This window comes from Tupaia chinensis, unplaced genomic scaffold (genome assembly GCF_000334495.1).
Source record: "Tupaia chinensis unplaced genomic scaffold, TupChi_1.0 Scaffold149686_1, whole genome shotgun sequence".
In the NCBI taxonomy this organism is placed as follows: domain Eukaryota; kingdom Metazoa; phylum Chordata; class Mammalia; order Scandentia; family Tupaiidae; genus Tupaia; species Tupaia belangeri.
The window spans coordinates 452,200-468,219 of record NW_006209531.1 but is presented as its reverse complement, the minus strand read 5'-3'; the positions used below and the strand labels follow the sequence as shown (position 1 = coordinate 468,219).

General features: G+C 51.0%; 1 protein-coding gene across 1 annotated transcript in view; it reads left to right on the top strand.

Moving 5' to 3' along the window:
- Window positions 1-9,393, top strand: part of PLEKHD1 (pleckstrin homology and coiled-coil domain containing D1) — a 44,207-nt gene extending 34,814 nt beyond the window's left edge. The window contains exons 8-13 of the mRNA XM_006171510.3: window positions 2,541-2,634; window positions 5,195-5,373; window positions 5,860-5,992; window positions 6,320-6,464; window positions 6,928-7,077; window positions 7,375-9,393. Coding sequence (XP_006171572.1) covers window positions 2,541-2,634; window positions 5,195-5,373; window positions 5,860-5,992; window positions 6,320-6,464; window positions 6,928-7,077; window positions 7,375-7,544 — 871 coding nt within the window. The 3' untranslated portion in view covers window positions 7,545-9,393. The remainder of the gene's footprint in view (window positions 1-2,540; window positions 2,635-5,194; window positions 5,374-5,859; window positions 5,993-6,319; window positions 6,465-6,927; window positions 7,078-7,374) is intronic.
- The last annotated feature ends 6,627 nt before the right edge of the window (window positions 9,394-16,020 follow it).

Sequence of the window (16,020 nt, the reverse complement as noted above, 5' to 3'; positions counted from 1 at the left end):
AGAAATCACCCCCCAGGGGGGATGGCCACGCCACAATCCCTTCTCCTCCATTCTCCTCTTGGGATCTTGGGCACGCACGCACACGTGCCCAATGTGAGTTTTAGGCCACCGGGTCTGGGACTCGAACCGTGGTCGGCTACATGGGAGTTCAGCGACATAGCCATTACGCTAACTGCTGGTCCCCCCCCCTTTGACACTTCTAACAGACATCACTAGGGATCTTCCATGGAAATGCACACCTCTGTTTCCTCCAGACTTAAGAGCCAGCCATCCCACTTTAGGGTGTGATGGAGCTTCCCAGGGGAGTAGACACCTACAGTTACAATCACATCCGGCCACAGGAAATAGTGTTCATTTCTAAACCCTGCCTTCAGTACACTGAATGAGTTTTCAATGGGCTGAGCTCATCAGAGATTTTGGGTTTGTTGAGACTATGTGCCATGAGGTGGGGCCTAAGTCTTGTCCAGCATATGCCCTAGACTGTGCTAAATCCAGTGGGTCCCCTGGGTTAGGGTGGTGAGTCCCGATCTCAGGGGCCCTTTGCTACCTGTGACTCTTCTCTTTCTCCCTGGTTCTCTTCAGGAGCTTGAGCGTCTTAACCAGGTGCTGGAAGCTGAGAAGCAGCAGTTTGAGGAGGTGGTGCAGGAGCTGAGGATGGAGCAGGAGCAGATCAAGAGGTAGTGGTAGTTCTCTGGGAACAGGGGAGGTGGGAGTGCACTTGGGTCAGGGCATGCAAAGCCCATATCCTGGTCAGGCCTGGAGAGGCCTCTCCCTGGGAGATTCTGCTTGATGGCTCAGTTTGGGTCTATTTCACAATGGCCCAGGCCTTGAGTGTGGCAGAAGAAGCTGTAGCTTCCCCCACCAGTGGGTCAGTTTTGCCCACTGTAGCATGCAGCATGGTTGAGTGCAGACAGGCATCCCTCCAAACACCACGCCCCTTTGCCTCCATGAGAGCTTCTTACCCATTCAGACAAGAACAAGCTGGCCAAGAGGTGCGATTAGCCACCACCCTTGACACCCTCCCTTACTCCTGCACAGTCCTTTCGCGTTTTGGCTAATGATGTCATTTGGGATCTTCTCTCCCATGTACTATCTGCAAACCGACTTGTACATTGTAACCATCTACTGAGTTAGAATTTCTTAAAGTTAAGGCCAAGAGGGACCAGCAGGTGGCGTGGTGGTTAAGGCGTTGGACACTCCCACATGGCTGACCGGGGTTCGAGTCCTGGACCTGGTGGCTTGCTTTCTCACTTCCTTTCTCTCTCACTCTCACCCTCTGTCTCTCTCTGGTCAAATTAAAAAATCAACGAATGAATAAGTAAAAATAAAATAAATAATTATTAAAAAAAAAGTTAAGGCCAAGAAATCTACCTTTTTTCCCCCCTGGTTTTTGTCGTAGGGTATATGCATTCACTAGAGAGAGACAGAGAGAGACCGAGAGCAGGAAAGTGAAAATGAGAAACCACTCCCTGGGGGGATGACTATGCCACAGTGCTTTCTCTTCCATTCTCCTCTCAGGATTTTGGGCACATACATACGTCAGGCATGATTTTCAGGCTGCCATGTCCAGGACTCAAACTGCAGTCAGCCTTATGGGGGTCCAACACCTTAAACACCATGCCACTTGATGGCCCCAAAAGCTACCTTTTGGGAAAAGTACCCAGGTGGTTCTGCTGCAGCCTGACCAGGCATTTGGAGACTACTGCTCTGGGTAGTGTTGATGGTGGTGTTCATCATCGTCATTATTACTATTATCTTGGTCATCACTGAGGATGCAGAAACATTTTCCTTACAACAACCTAAACAGGAAGGTCAATTAGACATATTTAGGGAAGGAGAAACTTGGATGCTGTAGATAAGGAAATAGCCAAGCACCTACTCAGCTTCCAGAATTGTGCCAGACACGGAAAGAGAAGATGAACTCCCCTCCCTTTTAGGATCTTATGATCTGGTTGGGAAAGCCAGACTCACACCCAGGAAATATAAATACAATTAATATACAATCAGGTGCTAGAAGGCATCAGGCAGATTTCCTGTGTCAGAGGAATTAAGATGTATTCATGATCCTTGTGGGCTTGAAGGGCAAGCAAGATTTGGAATACTGAGTAGGAGAAAGGAAAGACATTCCAAGTAGCGGGGGGACCAGTGTAAACGTTGGAGGTGGCCACGGTGTCTTATTAATAAGGCAACGAGGAGTTTGTTACGCCATGCAGAGGCCTCGCCGTGTCCCCTGTCACAGGAGTGTGGGTTCTACCAGGCTCTATCCCGGGAAGACGGAGGGTGAGTTAGGACCCCTGTGTTTCCCCAGTGCTGCTCGGCCTGTGCAGTGGGCCTCCGTTTATCCCAACCAGCACATGTGCACCTGGAACAAGCGACTAACTCCATGTGGCTGACAGCTGCTGTCGGGGCCCAGCCATGCAGAGGGGCTGGCTACCCAAGGCTCCTTCCGAGCCATATTGAGAGGAGAGACAGAAGCACTTCTGTGTGAAGAGGAGGTTGGGAGGGTGGGCACTGGCATACCCAGCTCTCTGTCCCCACAGGGAACTAGAACTGACAGCAAGATGCCTCAAGGGTGTGGAACAAGAGAAAAAGGAACTGAGGCATTTCACAGAGTCCTTGCAGCAGACGCTGGAGGTGAGGGGCCGCGGGTGGGCTGGGTGACTGGGACACAGCCTGATCTGTGGGCCCCATGATACTGGCTTTTGTAAGAGCGTTTCCCCAGAGGGTTTCCCCAGAGCATTTCCCCAGAGGGTTATCTGCAAGGGGAGTGGGTGTGAAGGGGCACTGACATGAGGGTGGGCCTCTTCTCTATGGCTCATTGGGAACACCAGCTGCACACGAGCCTGAAAACAGGCACTGGTTGTTCTCAGACCCAAAAGGCAAGTCCAAGCTTGTCCTTGGTATGACCATAGCCTGAGGAAACCCACCTTGTTCAGTGCTTATATTTTTATATTTGGCAGATGGAGGATTGACTAGGTGAGCAGTGGGGCCACTCACCACTTCTTGTGGCTCACTCACTAGCTGCTCCCGGGTAAGACTGAGCATGAAGGGACATCAACTGCCAGTCACCTCCATCTGATACCACAGACACTGAGAGAGAGAGAAGGAGGTGGCACACGTCAAGGACAAGTGCAAACTCCTTAGCAGGGCATGCAAGTGCACACTCGGGCCCCAGTTTGTCCTCCCTTCCCACCCTACCTTCCCTCTGCCGCCCCTCCACACCCCTGCCCTGCTTCAGCCATGGAGCTCATGTGCCCCAAGGAAGTTAACTCTTGCGTCCTCCCTACCTTCACCCGTTCTGTCCCTTCAACACAGTGATTCTTTCCACCTCTTCTCAGCCTGGTGAAGGGCTGTTTGTCCTTCTGTGACTCAGCTCCAACAATTCTTAGTCAGGCTTCTCGGAGTCTTCTAGGCAGGTGTTTGCTCTGAGTTCTGGGTTCCTCCAGCATCTTGTATGTCTATTATGGGACTTGTCATGCCAGATTGTCTGTTTTTTTGTATTTTTTTTAAAAAAACTTTGCCTGAGGGCACATGTGCTCACTCAGGGAGAGAGAGAAGGAGAGAGAGAAAGTGAGACAAAAGCTCCCCCCGTGGGGGATGGCCACACAGCAATCCTTTCTTTGCCATCTCTCATTTTGGGATTTTGGGCATGCATGTGTGCCCAGCATGTCTTTCAAGTCACCAGGTACAGAACTCAGCCATGTAGTCGGCCACGTGGGATCCAGCTGTCTTTTTTTTTTTTTTAAGAGAGGTTTTTGCTGTAGGGTGTGCACGCTTGCTAGAGACAGCGAGAGACAGAGACAGAAAACGAGAAATCACCTTCCAGGGGGGATGGCCACACTGCAATCCCTTCTCCTCCATTCTCCTCTCAGGATTTTGGGCTTGCACATGCCCAGTGAGTTTTAAGCCATCAAGTCAAGGACTCGAACTGTGGTTGACTATATGGGAGTCCAGCGATGTAACCATTATGCCATATGTTGGCCTGGGATCCAGCTGACTTAACCACCATGTCCTTGGCTGGCTTTCCAGGTTGTACTTTTTATTGTTGTTGCTGTTTTGCTATAGGATGTGTGTACTCACCAGAGAGAAGGAAAATGAGAAATCACCCCCAAGGAGGATGGCCATGCCTCATTCCCTTCTCCTCCATGCTCCTCAGGTTTGGGGGCATGCATGCACATGCTCCTGGGTGATTTTCAAGTCTCTGGGTCTGGGACTCAAACAGTGGTCAGCCATGTGGGAGTCCAGTGCCTTAACCACCAGCCTGGTGCTGGCCACTGCGGGTTGTGTTTTCTAAGCTGTGAGCTCACTAGATTGTCTTGATGGGTCTTCTAAACCGAGCACTTGGAGTGCACCTGGCACGTGCTGTGTGGCCCATATATTTATGGAATCCTTGAATTGCCTTGAAAGCTGCATGGGTTTCTAGCCTCCCTTGACTGACTAGAGCTTCACGGTCTCTTAATTTGTTTATCATTCTTTGTTTCAATATCATGGGAGGTGGTTTCCTCGGATATTTTTGACTCCAAGATTTCTGTGTAGTGCATGATTCCAGTCTGATAAATGGGAGAACATTCGAATCTGCTCTTGGGATGGGCTCCTGTTGGGTACTTTTCCACATGAGTCCCATATATCTCCTCACTACACCCCTAGAGTAACAAGGGCCTAGAAGGTCATGGTGCCCTTGGGATTCTCTCTCTATTATTATTATTATTATTATTATTGGAGATTTTTGCCTATAGGGCCCATGTGCTCACTCAAGAGACAAAAAGAAAGGGAGAAATCATCCCCATCTCCCAGGGAGGATGGCCATGCCATAATACCTTCTCCTCCATTCTTTCAAGGATTTTGAGCATGTATGCACATGCACCTGGTGTGAGTTTAAGCCACTGTGTCCAGGACTCGAACTGTGGTCAGCAATGTGCGAGTCCAGAACCTTAACCACTATGCCACCTACTGGCCCCACTCTTGGGACTCTTAATAGGTGGTATCTTCACTGGAAGCCACACTGACCTCTCTTCCTTGCTGCAGGAAAAGCCTTGCCTGGTTGTGAGGTAGGAGATCTTGGCCTTTTACCTCAAGAGCAGAATGAAGACATTTCAGGAGTCCCTCATGGGGAAGCAAATTGAAAGGCGGGACAGGGCAGCCATGTAGGAGGGCCACCACTAGGCTTTCTCTCACCTCCCTCCCTCTGTACCAGGAACTCTCCATAGAGAAGAAGAAAACCCTGGAGATGCTGGAGGAGAATGAGAGCCAGCTACAGACACTGGCCGACCAGAGTGAGCAGCCGTCTCCCAGCGGGAGTCTCCACAGCAACCTCCGGCAGATCGAGGAGAAGATGCAGCAGCTCTTGGAGGAGAAGCTCCTGGCTGAGAAGCGGTGAGGGGCTGAGACTGCGTCTGTGATCTTTTTGGGGTCTGTGAATTCTCCCGAGCTGGACACCTTGACCCTTGGGTTCCTGTTGGCAGTGACCAGATGGGCCATTCACCTCCTTTTGCTTGGGACTCAGTTACCCCATCAGGCAAATGGGAAGAGAACCTTTCCTCCCTGAAGCTGACGGGAGAGCTCTCTCTTGCAATGGTGCAGCCACATGGAGGCTCAGTAATCTTGGTAGCAATGCCTCATGGCAGCTCCCTCTTACACATGAGAACCTGAGCCTCAGGGGGCTAATATAACTTTCTAGAAAGGCCTGGAACAGTCTTCTGGCTGCCCTAGGGCTCTCTTCACTGACCATGCACCCTTCCTGGGTGGCTGGCTCCAGTAAGCTCTGGGATTCAAAAGCCCCCAGGCCTCTAAGAAGAGTGACCCTCCCACTGCGAGCCTTTGGCAGGTAAGCGCTGAGTAAGAGGCTCTTCTGCCCTGCAGGATGAAGGAGAATGAGGAGCGCTCACGGGCCCTGGAGGAGGAGCGTGAGTTCTACTCCAGCCAGTCCCAGGCGCTGCAGAACTCGCTGCAGGAGCTGACGGCAGAGAAGCAGCAGGCGGAGCGGGAGCTCAAGGTGGGGCCCTGGTGGCGGGGCATGGCTTCTGCTCAGGGCCCTTCCCCTCACCTGGAGACTCTCCTCACATCCCTGCACTGTACTGGTAGCTACCCAGTCTGACCAGGTGGCCGGGTACAGAGGACCAGCAAGTGCTGCATCACTGATAGCCACCTGCTGGGTGCAGGGGCCAAGTTCAGGCCATTTGGTCTGGGGGTGAGACACGGAGCTGGCTGTGGTACCTTCTGTCCCAGCTCTCTGAGCCAGGGGTGACCCGGGAAGGCTTCCAAGGGAAATGGCAACTGCTCCCCTAGGCCTGACTGCCCTCTCACCTCCCTCTCCTCTCAGGCAGAGGTGAAGGTTCGCATGGACCTGGAGAGGCGTCTGCGAGAGGCAGAGGGGGCTTTGCGGAGCCTGGAACAAGGGCTCAACTCCAAAGTGCGGAATAAGGAAAAGGAGGAGAGGATGCGGGCTGACGTGAGCCACCTGAAAAGTAAGCCCTGGCCCTGGGGCCTGGCTCTCAGCCCCGGAGTTCAGCCCAGTTGGAGCCACGCCTGGAAGGGCCTGGAGCCCACACACCTGGCTTGGTGTGCTGAGGTGTCCCAGGGAGGCTGATGGGGTTCCTTCTCCAGACACCTGCTGGGGGGGGGGGCTCCTTGGCCTCCTTTCTTTGGGTTTCAGTGTGGGCTGGGGGCACAGTGGGAAGGCCTGGAGTTCTCTCCCCTTTTCAAATGCTCAGGGCTTGGATCTCTGTGGGCCAGCCCCTGAGATGGCTGCAGATGGAGGTTGGAGAGGCAAAGGATGCCCCTTTAGCAGGTGGCTGCGATCTCTCAAGGGATGAGGCCGATGTATTTCCCACTCAATCCCACCAGGGTCCTTGGGAGGAGAAGGATGGGCGGAGGGAGGATCGCAATCGAACTGCGCCCTCCCTGCCCCTGCCCCCTGCCCCCGCCCAGGGTTCTTTGAGGAGTGCATCCGGAACGCGGAGCTGGAGGCCAAGATGCCGGTCATCATGAAGAACTCGGTGTACATCCACAAGGCGGCCACGCGCCGCATCAAGAGCTGCCGCTTCCACCGGCGCCGGTCCAGCACCTCCTGGAACGACAGTGAGTGTGGCTGTCCATGCCCCGGTGGGGGAAATGGCACCAGGCCGTCAGTGAGAGGGTAAGGTGGGGAGCGAGCAGGACTGATCCAGCTCCGAGGCTGGACAGGGTGGCCTTGAACCTGGCCTTGGGCGAGCGGGGAGTTCCCAGAGCCGTGGGCTTCTCACAGCCCTATGGCGCCCGTCACAGGAAGGGCTGGGGGCGGCTCAGCAGTCCAGAATGGGGAGCAAGGGAGGCCGGTTGGCGCGGCAAGGCCGCTGGTGGAGGGAGGCCACCCCCAGCCTGGCCCTGCCTCCGCAGTGAAACCGTCCCAGTCCTTCATGACCTCCCAGCTGGAAGCCAACAACATGGAGGAGCTGAAGGAGGTGGCCAAGCGACTCAGCCGGGACCAGCGCTTCCGGGAGTCCATCTACCACATCATGGCCACCCAGCCCGGCGCCCCCTCGGCCCTTCCCCGGGGCGGAAAGTGATGGGTGCTCCTCCCAGGTCTTTCTGGACTACTGCTTCTGTCCACTCCAGGCTGAATCCTGCTTCTCCTGTGGGCCTGAGCTCCACCTGCGGGCCAGCCTCACCCTCAGAGGACAGGGACGCCACCTCCCTCCCCCACCTGGCCTGCCCTTGGGACCATACCAGGTCCTGCAGGCCCAGTTGGGTGCTTCCTCGGTGCCATGGTGAGGTGCCAAAGGGGCCTGGGGGCTGATTGGGAGTGGGTGGGAGAGGCCATCGTCCACTGGGCCATGATGCAGCCCTCTCTGCACCACTGTAGGGACCTCCTGGATTCTGTTGTCCTGCTCCTGTCCTCAAGTATAAAGGCCTCTCCTCCCCCCAGAGAGCCTCGCCCCCCACCTGGACGTTCCCTTCCCCTGGGGCTTCCTACCCATCATAGCCATCCCTCAGCAGAGACCCCACTTATAGCACATTGTGGGGTAGGCAAGGAAGGGACCCAGGACAGCAACTCCGGGCTCATGGCACACCACCCGCTCGCCACAGTACCACCCTCCCGAGTCCCCTCCTCCTCAGGCCAGCTCACCCACACATAGCCTCAGGGTTTATGAGGGTGGTCTGATCCCTCCATGTCCCTCCTGCGTGTGTACCTAGTGCCCAATGCTGGGCTCTCCCAGAGGACTCATAGCAAGCTCAGGAGTGGAAGAAAGTGGCCCTGGTTCCTACACTCTCTGCTCCTGGCCAGGCACAGGGACGGCCCTGCTGGTCATGAGATCTCAGACCAGCCCTCCCAGCTGCCCCCCTCCGGTGGCCTTGCAGACTTCTCTCCCTGAAGAAGCTTCATCCAGTGAAGCAATGTGACCATGAACCCTGGAAGCTGGTACCCTGGACCTGGGACAAGGCCAGAAGCCAGTGGTTGGCTTGGTGTCACTAGGGTTGCAGCTGAAGCATGAATCTGTAGCTTTTGTGGAAGACTACCATCTTCCAGGGGGCTGAAGGCTGTGGGTGTGCCCCTTACCCATGGACAGACACTGCAGGTCTACCCTGAGAAACTGCCTGAGTCTGTTGGTCTCTCCAGAAAAGGGGTCCCCCTGGGATAAGGACGCCCTGGGACACTGCTGGTATTAAAGGTGCTTCTCTGCTGTTCTGAGAGATGGACAGACGGCTCAGGGCAGGTCCCAGCGGGGGTGCAGGCCCCTGGGAGCCCGCAGTCTATTCTGTGGGAAGAGGAGCATCGGCCTCAGGAACGTAGGCTGCTGCTGGCCTAGTCAAGCCAGGCCGGCTGCCCTGCGTTTGCTCAGGGCCGCCTGATGAAACTAATCTTCATGATCCCGTCTCAGCAGTGGCCCGATTCCGTCAGTCTCTGCAGAATCTAGGTGGAGCTAGGGGTGGGAGGCTTTGGAATCTATGCTTTTGAAAGGGCTGAATCTAAATGTAAAAGCTTTAAATGTGTATAAGCTGCATAAACCTGGACCTTGTTTATCTAATATGTATGTATGATAAACTTTAAAAGAAGGGGAGAGTTCTAAAACCAATATTCAATCACCTTTTTGTTTTTAAGGAATTCAATTAATAATGACTTGCTCCTGGAGAAAGATCTTTTGAAACTTTTCAAATGCATTTGATTTTCCTGGGCAAACTATTAACCAGAAAGTTTTTCCATGCACATCCACATCCATGCCAATCACTAGTTCCATTCCTCCTATTCTCACCCTGTACTTTCCATGCCTCAGGAAAATCTGGGTTATCTTCGACCCACTGATCAATCTATAAGTACTTATTTATTAAGAGCTTACCATATACCAAGTACTTTTTACATAGAAAAAGAGTGGCATCTCTCTCTATAAATACATGGGGATTAAAATTGCTTACTGGAAATACATTGATCTGATTTTTTAAAAATTTTTGCTTAAATAACCAAAGTTATTCTTTGGCCAATTAAATGGGTTTCTGGCAGCATCGCCTCCCAGCAAGCTGTGGTCTTTCCCAGAGAGATGTTGTCCCCTGCAGGCCAGATATGGAACTACAGACACACCTGCCTGCTCGCTAATACACACTTGTTTCTCACTTGAGGAAGTACCCCCCACTGCTATGCCTCCTGTACGTGGCTTCTTAATAATTAACTGAAAAGTCTGTTCCCACCCCGAGGTCCTAGTTGTCCCTGTCTAACAAGGACTATCAGCTGGCTTTTCTTCTGATTTGCACACAGAGCAAAGGGACAGAGCTAACTCCCGCTGGGAATCGGCTCAGGGATTCAAAAGATATTTAGTTTTATGACCTGCTAGGTTCAGGATCACACAGAAAACTGACGTTCTACCTGCTCCTAGGAGGAGAGGTTTATGCTTTTGTTTAGTAACCGTATAAAGGAGAGCTGGTAATGAGAAATGATGACTGGATTCTCCCATTTCATTTCTCGCTGAGGGTGAGTGACCGGCACCATGCCAGGACTTTCCTGGTTGATGCTGTCTCACAGCGCAATTAATGGCTTCCCCTTTCCCTAACACAAGTGCCCCAGCACAGATTTTAATTCTGTGTAATTCCGGGTATTTTTCCTCTGGTTATAACATTTTCTTCCAACGGTATGTTAATGGCAAGAGACCTGTGAGATACTCAGGTTCTGACCCTCAGCCCCTGGGAAAGATCCCCTGCCTCTTTTCACCTCTGGAAGGATGTAATTCTTGCCCCCTCATCCATTCCGTCCCACTCCAGCTCAGCATCACTCTGGAAACCTGTGCCTGAAGCCCCCATGGAGTGATGATAGTGGGATGGAAACCTGGGGCTCAGCGAGCAGCCCAGTGGTGTCAGATTTGAGCTAACTGGGAGGCAGCTGTTACACCCACCTGACAGCACAGCTGCCCTGGAGCCCCAGGAACACTGCAGTCAGCAAGCTCGGAGCTTCTCAGACCCCCAGGCCTCTCTAGGTCCCCCAAGGTCAGAATTCCTGTGACCTTGATCCCTGGGGGAAAGCGCCTGACTTCTCTTTCTTTGTCCCACCCCTGGTGAGCAAAGTGAAGGGTATCCTCAAAATTTTCTCTCTTAGAAAGTTCCACTCCCGGGGCCCAAAGCAACTGGGAGAACCTGGTCATTCAGACGCCCAGGTGGGTGAGCATGCCCAGGCTCATTCTGCCCTGCATACCTCACCTCCCCTTCCCTTCTCTGGATGGGTTTCCACTCATGGCTACCAACTCCTCTGACCCAGAAAGGAGCTCCACCACTCCACTCTGCCAGGTTAAAGGTATGGGGGAGGGGATTAGAAAACACTCCCAGCCCAGCAATCCTGGCAAATGATTTTTTGTTTTTGTTTTTCATTTTTGCTATAGGGCACATGGACTCACCAGAAAGAGGAGAAAAGTGAAAAAGCAGTCCCTGGGGGGATGTCCATGCCACAATTCCTCTTACATTTTCCTCTCAGGATGGCCATGCCACGATCCCTCCTCCATTCTCCTCTCAGGATTTTGGGCACACATGCATACTTGCCCAGTGTGTTTTTTCAAGCTGCTGGGTCCAGGACTCAAGCCATGTAGTTGACCATGTGGGACCCAACTACCTTATCCACGATGCTACTTGCTAGCTCATGGAATGGTTTTTTTTTTTTTTTTTTCCTGGAGAGGTTTTTGCTATAGGGGACGTGTGCTCGCCAGAGAGAGAGACAGTGAAAGAAAGCGAGAAATCACCACCCAGGGGGGATGGCCACGCCGCAATCCCTTCTCCTCCGTTCTCCTCTCAGGATCTTGGGCACGCACGCATGTACATGCACCTGGCGTGAGTTTTAAGCCACCGGGTCCGGGACGCGAACTGCGGTCGACTACATGGGAGTCCAGTGACATAGCCATTACACTAACTGCTGGTCCCTGGAATGGGGTTCTTAATAAACTAAATCTGCTTGTGGCAAACTCTACCTGCCACTGTCCCTGAATGTTTAAATGCAGTCTGTCATTCTGTGTCTCTGTGACTTGGCCTCTGGGTGAGACTTGGTGATCAGGCAGCGAAGTTGGAATGACTTGGTGCTGCTCAAAGGCAGGAGGCTCCACATCAGGGCCTCCAGGAGACACCCAGGAGGTGGCAGAGCCACTCGTGTTTGGGGACTCGTAGTCTTTCTGCTCCCTGCCTTTCTTCCCCTGGAGGATCTGACACCTCCTCTGGGCTGAGTCCATCTATGAACAGAAAGTATGGCTCCTGGGCCTGGGAGTATCAGCAGAGACCTGCCGCCCTGCAGAGCGGTGACTGCTAAGACTGAGGGGAGGCCGTTGCCGCACCCTCCACCTGCTGCCGGGTGAGTGGGAAGGCTCTGATGGGAAGGGGCAGCCAGAGCAGAGTCTCCATCTCAGGAGGTGCTTGGAGCCCTGTGATTCGAAAGGTTTATGGCCTGGGAACTTGCAGCTCTGGAGTCAACAGAAAATGGGCAGCCATTGCTCCCAGTGACCAGGAACATACAGGTTCAGGACTCTCTGGCTTAGGTTGAACTCAGCGCTGTGCCTTTCTCAGAACTTTCCATGAAAATAGTTTAGCTTTGAGATGAGAACAGGAAAGACAACTCATTTATCACCCCAAGGAACAGGTAATAGTGACTAGGCACAGTCATTTGGGAGGCTTTCCCGGTAAAGGGAAGGAGTCCACTGTCCTGTCCACCCTGGTGTCTGAGACTGTCGGTCACATCACTTCCTTCCATCTTCATTCAGCCACTATTTATGGTGATTCTAATGTATGCAGTAAGCACCTACCATGCACCTAGCACTTCACTGTTTTGGAAAGTTTCTTTCTTCAGAGAGAGAAAGACAACACCCCTAACAGGGTCTCCATGCCATGATCCACCCCCAGCCTCAGCCACCCCCAGCCTCAGCCACCCCTGGTTCATGGGCACACACGAGCCTGGCATGTCCAGGGAGGTCTCTGGACTTGAATCCAGAACTTTCCTATGTGGACCAGCCTCACAGAGTGCCACATTTCATCACTGTGTCTCGGCCAGGCTCCTGTTTTGTTTTATTTTTAATTGTGCTAATATATACATAAAATTTTTATTTAAATTATTTCTAAGTGTCCAAAATGATGTGTGGATGTTACAGGGTATCTATTTTTTTTTAAATCTTTATTTATTTATTTGAATTTCGATCAGAGAGGGACAGAGTGAGAGAGAGCGAGAGAAAGGGAAAGTGAGAAAGCAAGCTGCCAGGTCAAGGATTTGAACCGTGCTTGGCCCATGTGGGAGTCCAGTGCCCTTAACCACCACATCACCTTCTGGTCCCCAGAATCTCTTTTTGTTCAATATATTCACATGGTTGTCCAACCAACCTCCAGAACCCTTTCATCTTGCAAAACTCCAAACTCTCTACCCATTAAACAATAATTCCCCATTCTCCGCTCCCCTCGCTCCTGGCAACCATTATTCTATTTCTGTCTCTATGAATTTGACCCCTTTAGGTATCTCGTCACATGTAAGTGGAACTACATCGCATGCTTCTCTTTGTGGCTGACTTATTTCACTTAGCATAATGTCCTCAAGGTTCATCCACATCGAGTCGCGCATCCGAATTTCCTTCCTTTTTCAAGCTGTATAATTTCCTGTCACTTAGTGTTTTTCCTAGAATTATTTTATTTACCTTCATTTATTTTATTTATTTTTATTTGAGCAGAGAGGGATAGAGTGAAAGAGAGAGCAAGAAAGAGAGGGAAAGTGAGAAAGCAAGGGACTAGGTCCGGGACTAGGACAGTAGTTGGCCATGTGAGAGTCCAGCACCTTTAACCACCACGCCACCTGCCACACCCCTGTCCCCTTTGTCACTTAGTTTTAAGAAAAGCTGACTGAAATTTTATTGTTCTAAGAAATTATTGTCCAATGGGGAGGGCCCTGTTGGGCTTAAAGGACAAGAGAATCAAGCTGAGGGGAAGTTGGGTCCCTTCCCACGTTCCAGGTTTCTCTCCAGAGTTAGCGCTGAGACCTTTGGTGCTCAGTTCTTCCTCTGCCCAGCAGATGGCAGCATGCCCTGAGCCAGCAAAGTCTGGTGGGAAAGGGATCTGGGGCTCTGGAGAAAGCAGGGCTTTGTGTCACTGTTGAGGGTCTGCCTTATTGTTGTAGACCCTCCCAATTGTTCTCCCATTCAGATGTGAAACAAAGGACTCTGCTTAATCCTCACTTACCGCGTTCATTCCATACCACACACTTTCACACTGATTTCTTTTTGTCCTTACAACATCCCTTTCCTTGATTTATAGAAAAAATAAAATCTACAGCTTGTAAATGGAAGTTTGATTATTTGTGCTCAAGATCAGTGTTCTTTCTAGCAACTCCTAAAAAAAATGTAAATTTTTAAAGTGGATATCCTCCATTCCTTCAAGAAATAAATATATTGAGCTCCTTTATGTTCTAGGCCCCAAGAATCTCTAATATTTTCTCTCATGAGCTCTTAAGGGATTGACTCAGCTGTTCTGTCACTGAGAGTCTCCTGAGAATTCTTTTATTTTGGAAATCTGGCTAGTCCAATGGATCAGGTTCCAAAGGTCAGAGTTCTCATTCTAAGGGCTTTGAAAAGTCTGTTTCCTGCTGCTTCCAATCATGTCCAGGCAGGCACATTCTTTATTTTTATTTTTATTTTTTTGAGACACTTATTCCTATAGGGTGCATATGCTCGCTGGAGAAAGAGAAGAAAAAAATGAGGAATCACCCCTCGAGGGGAATGACCATACCACAATCCCTTCTCCTCCATTCTCCTCTCAGGATTTTAGGCATGCATGTACATGAACCCGGCATGAGTTTTAACCCGCCAGGTCTGAGATTCGAACTATAGTTGACCATGTGGGAGTCCAGTGCCTTAACCACTATATCACTGCTGGTCCCAGGTGGGCACATTCTTGATCTTTCTTTGTCCCTTCCTCACGCTTCTTCTCCACTGTCCTCCATAACAGAAGGAGTCTCTCAGAGAAGACAATGGGAAGAAGACTCTGGAGGCCTAGGTGGTCCTGAGGAGCCGATGATTAATCTAAAACAACCAAACTTTCCTTTCCAAAGGACGTAAAAGCCTACTTTTTTTTTTTTAGAGGTTTTTGCTATAGGGTGTGTGCGCTTGCCAGAAAGGCAGAGAGAGAGATAGAGATAGAAAGTGAGAAATCACCCCCCCCGAGGGGGGATGGCCATGCCGCAATCCCTTCTACTCTATTCTCCTCTCGGGCTCCTGGGCACACACGCACACATGCCCAGCATGAGTTTAAGCCACCAGGCCCGGGACTCGAATCGCGGTTGGCTACATGGGAGTTCAGCTACACAACCATTACGCAAACTGCTGGTCCCCCAAACTCTCCTTTGTAAAATGAGGATGTGCAATTAGATAGGTGCTCTCAAAACGCTCCTCTAATCTTGATATAGATTACAGGTCTTTTTAACCTGGAGAGATCTTCTGGGAAGAATGTCACCTTTCTCGGAAACAAGAGGCAACGATTCTTGTTGCTGTTATCGTTTTCTGGTTTTTGAGTCAATAGCACTTACCTCTGATGCATCACCGCATGCTCCTCCATGTCTCCTCTGCAACCACACTCACCCTGTCTAAAGACAGTTCTTGCATGGGGCTGTCTAGAGCAGGCGGCCTGGTCATTGGGTCAACTTTAATGGTCTCCAAAGAGAGGTGATGGTACCCAGGGGACACACCATAAGACCCACTTGGGGCACAAGAAATGAGCCTGTAGAACTTTTAATTGAATTATCTTTTTACAAAATGAAAATAAAATAAAATCTTCCTTAGTTTCAATGCACAGATTGAAACTGTCCCCCTCACTCTAAATGCCAGGATGTCATGTCACATGAGAAATTCTGAGTTTCACAATTTGGAGAAGGAGGTGGCGATGACACTCTCACATGTCACACTCAGGGTATTGTGATGTATTCTAGTTTACATCGTGTGAAATGGGTACATAGATTACTTTATCTAATGTTAACTAGATTACCTCAAGCAGATTTATGCATACGTGACTCGAAACATTTCTAGCAAGGAAGCTGCAGATTAAAGTCATACTTGTAACGCAAGCACGAGCATGCAGCAGGGAGAAGTGCTGTCAAGTCTCCCACTCCTGTGATAGGCCTCGTTAGCCTGTTACACTAGATAGGAACCAGAGGATTTAATCACACCTCACAAGCAATTAGCCCCCTACACTCAAATGATTGAGAAAATTTGGGATGGCATACAGCTGCAAGTAACAGAAAGCCCAATTCACTGCAGCATATGCAAATAGAGACTTTTCTCATCTAAATAGATGTCTGGGTGTAGGCAACTGATAATACTGGTACATCGCTTAAAGAAGTTACGGCCAGCTTCTCTACTGTCTTCTTGACTTTTCTCCCATGGCGGCAAGGTGCTCAGCAACCATGGCAGGAAGAAGGTGGGAGGAGATAAAAGGCAACGTCAGCATCTCTGATCCATTGCTCAAGGAAATCTTCCCCAAGGCGCCTCAGAGACGTTGGCTTACATTTTATTGGCCAGCACTGTGTCACGTGCTCAGCTCTAGTTGCAAAGAAGG